The 4,194-nt window shown below is 37.2% G+C and overlaps 1 protein-coding gene across 1 annotated transcript; it reads right to left on the reverse strand.

The window, feature by feature from the left end:
- Window positions 1-255: 255 nt before the first annotated feature.
- Window positions 256-3,979, reverse strand: LOC110799444 (serine/threonine/tyrosine-protein kinase HT1). Its single transcript, XM_022004715.2, has 4 exons — window positions 3,744-3,979; window positions 2,334-3,392; window positions 1,478-1,933; window positions 256-812 (listed from the first exon to the last, which is right to left on the reverse strand). Exons 2-4 carry the CDS (start codon window positions 3,114-3,116, stop codon window positions 540-542), a joined length of 1,512 nt encoding a protein of 503 aa, XP_021860407.2. The 5' UTR covers window positions 3,117-3,392; window positions 3,744-3,979; the 3' UTR covers window positions 256-539.
- Window positions 3,980-4,194: the final 215 nt, after the last annotated feature.

Genomic DNA, 4,194 nt, shown 5'->3' on the forward strand with positions numbered 1-4,194 from the left:
CAACAAAACACAAACAAACACAACAGCTTTCGAATAGCTCCTGTCAACTCAACTCTTCTGAGATCACAAAGCTTTCATCAACCATGCTTTTGTACATAATTGAGAAAAGTGTTGAGCTTCAACATCCACAAACATTGGGATGTACCCGAACAACAATATTCTCAGATGCCCTCAGATATGTTGCCTATTGAGAGTCCAGCATTCACAATGAAAGCTGATAATTTAATTTCTAATCTCCAAAGTAAGAAATAAAGGTTCAGAAGAAAATAAAATGCTATATTAAATCCATCAAAATTTAGGCCCCAGAAAGGTTAGCAGTATTGCAAACAAAACCAACAATTTCTTTTCCAACATCAGAATGTATACTGCTGCGCATGTAGATGTGTAAAAGAAGCACTCAAACTCAGAGCATGCCCAATATTCTAAGACTCCACTCGAATAGACCTTAAATAGTAATACAACCATAACAGACACCAAAAACAAGCCTATTAATTACAATGTAATCTAATTCAACTATGAAAGCATTATTGCAAGGAGAGTCAATTGAACTTGGGCTTAGGCATAGACTTGGATTGAGAATGAGGGGGACCAAGCTTTTGAATCCAATGAAGAAATCCCTTTTTTTGGTCCTGGAATATAGAATACTGTACCAGCTTCAAGGTCCCATCATGGGCAAGTGAAGATTCAAACTGTTCAAGAACTTTCACAACCTGCCAAAAATCAGGCCTCTTCTCTGGCTGCAAAGACCAACATTGTTCAATCAAAGCTTTCATGGCAGGAGGACAGCTCTTTGGGAAAGAAGGCCGCAAATTCTGCAATCTCAAAAGATTTTTGGATCAGAAATTAACTGATTTTGCATTTTATTTTCAAGATTTTAGAAAGAAAACAGCTTTATATTATTTAAAAACCATTGATTACAAGTTGTACTTCTCTAGTATACTTCTCTAGTATACAACTCTACAAACAGCTTTATATTATTCATCATATGTTTCATAAAGATGACAGACACTATCCTCGGTCCGAGATAGCTTTTCATTTTAGTTAAACACCGGCAAAACTTGCCTCCTGAATCTAATATGTGATGCATAATCGGAATAAAAGTGTTAATTCGTTACATCTGCACCATTTGCAACCAAGTTGTACATAGTACATTCAAATTCAGGTACCAAGCGGCTTAAAAGGCTTACCATGACTGAGACCACTCAAGAATGAAACTCAGCAAAGCTGATCAAACTTAAAAACATCCAATTTAATAGCTCGAACTCAAATGAGATAAGAACAAAATAGGCAATTTTGGATCCATCAAATTGAAGCTCACGCATTAGAAAAGACATGTAAGTTTTAACATCTCAGTTGTATATCGAGAAGACACACACTAGCATAATCAACATCCTTGTTAATAAGGAGACAACAACAAAGAAATTAAGACCAAAATCAATATTTCAAAATCCTGGAAACAAGGTATACATAAACCAACCTTATTAACAACAGCATAAGCGGCCTGGATTGGAGTCATGTCCTCATAAGGAATGTTTCCAGATACCATCTCCCACAATATGAGTCCAAAGCTGTATACATCAACTTTCCTTCCATAAGGTTTATGCCTAATCATCTCAGGAGCCATCCAGCGGTATGTTCCAGGGTCATCAGCAAAAGGATCACAGTGTACTTCCTCACAGGCAATCCCAAAATCAGCGAGTTTCATGTGAAAATCGTGATCAATCAGAATATTTTCAGGTTTAAGATCTCGATGAATGACACCTTGTGAGTGCACATATTCCATTCCACGAGCAATATCAAGTGCTATTGGGATTAATTTCTGTAAAGGGAGTATTTCATGTTCAAGCTTGTGTAAATACGCCCTCAAAGAACCCTCTGACAAGTACTCAGTTACGATGCAAAAGACGGGTGGTTGTCTGCATGCTGCCACAAACTGGCAGAAAAAAGTGCAAGTAGAAGTTAATGATGTACTCCGTATAATCCCATAAATGTTGTGATTACCACAATTTCTATAAAAGATGTAACAACAAGGATAAAAACGGTTTGCAAATAAAATTCAATTCAGCAACCAAAGCCTCATACCACTTCCATAAAAAATATGCATAGGACAGTACCAACAATATTTGATGAAAATGACCCACTGAACGCATAACCAAGAGATGACAGAATTAATACTGCAAACCTAAGGTCGTAATTACAGGATCAGGGAGAATCAGCTGCAATTTATGGGATTATACAACAAAGATCCTGACATTTAAATAACAAAAAGTGGTTTTCAAACAGTGACATGTTATGATTGCTATCCCTCAGCAAGTGGAGCGAAGCAAAAATACCTTGATTACATTAGTATGGTGGAGGCGCGATAGAAGAGAAACTTCTCGATTAAATTGTTTCTCCAATCGAGCTGTCAAGTTTCCATTTTCGTCATCATCTGGTACTCGAATAATTTTCACAGCAACAGCTTCGTCCTTGTATATTCCATGGTAAAGCCGACTGTTAGCCCCGTAAGCAAATCTAACCCCAAGAAACAACTGCGAAAGATCGACCATGTAATCGTCAGCGGCTTCTACAGAGGTAACCTTTACTCCTCCATGATCAAAGTACTTCGCCCAACCAGAATCCTTTTTGGGCTTCGATTTTCCAAAACTTCTCAATGGGGAGAAATTTCTTAATGGACTTGTATTTGGTTTCCTGGTGTCTGAAGAATCAGAATGAAAAGAAAAGTCATCTGTTTTCTTATCAGGCTCTTTCCTTCTAGGGAGAGGCGTCGAAGATCTTTTTTTCTCCAACCGAGCTTGCTTAAAGGTATCTGGAAAGAATGTTTCCGGGAGAGGAGATACAGATCTTTGCTTGTTCGTCAATGGATTTTTTTGAATTTGAGGCTGATAAGGCTCCCCAACCTTACGTATCCCAGCTGGATTTTTTTGAATTTGAGGCTGATAAGGCTCTCCAACCTTACGAACATCAGCCACTTCAGGCTGCCTAGGCTTAAATTTTGGAATTTCACCCGTCCGATACTTTAATGGAACGGAGGCCAATCTAGACGAGTCAAGTCGATGGCAAACGGTGTGCGAGAACTTTGCCCTTCTAATCCAAGAATTAGACTCCTCATCCATTGGCCTCCCACAAATTTAAACACCCTAAAAACTACAAAAATTCTTGATGATCAAAAAAACTACTTGCACCCAGATACACATAATCCTCCATCAATCAAAACATAAACACCAAGAATAACAAACTATCAGCACCGCAGCACGACCATGAACCTTAATTACACCATGTTATTTGCACATCCAAAATTAAACCCAGAAACCAACTAATCGCCGGAGATCGAATTTCAATCAATCAAACCCTCCTCTTATGGTAGTCAAATTAACAAAGAAATCCGAATCCTGCCAAAAAAAGCAAAAGAAAAACCCATTTTCACACCAGAAAAGAGGAGACTTTCATAAGCAAAAATCAAAGAAATAGTCAAATAACACCATCCTAAAAGGCCCTTGAAAATCCCAACTAAGATAAGATGCATAAAACAATTCAATCAAACCCCAGAAACGACAGCCATAGAACATTAAACAAACAATAAACAACAATAAAAAATGACAAATGATTGCCAGAAATCAATGAAAACAACAACAAAACGTACAATAATAATAATGCATTATTACCAAAAATAAAAAATACTCAGAAGCGTATATAAGATTAAATTAACAAAATTTGACCAGAATTCGATTAAAAAAACATACCAGAAGGGTAATATATGGTAGGCAGATTAGGAGAAGGTCAAAAGCATGATGTTTTTGAAGTTTGACAAGTTTTGGTGCTTTTTAAATTAATGTTGTTCTTGGGCCATCAAAACAGTAATCAGAGGGGCGGAAGGACAGGATCTATCTATCATTTCAGGGGCATGGAAGAATGGAGAGGAGAAATTAATCCCCTAAAAATCTGAAAAGTATGCGCAATGTGTCCTTTAAAAAGTACTCGTATACGAATTGTATACGAAGCTAAAAGAAAGCGACAATAGTGAGAAATGGGGAAAGTACTTCGGAGTACTCCGTACTTTGTATTTTTGGATACCCATGTGGCTAAGGTTGGTTGGTCGAATTGCCAGATTGGTATATAAAAAGATTAAAATGTCCAATTTTAGGGAGTTTTTATATAACCCTGTATTAGCGAGTTAAGCTAAAGGTTGGGGTT

This window comes from Spinacia oleracea, chromosome 6, assembly GCF_020520425.1.
Source record: "Spinacia oleracea cultivar Varoflay chromosome 6, BTI_SOV_V1, whole genome shotgun sequence".
Lineage (NCBI taxonomy): Eukaryota > Viridiplantae > Streptophyta > Magnoliopsida > Caryophyllales > Amaranthaceae > Spinacia > Spinacia oleracea.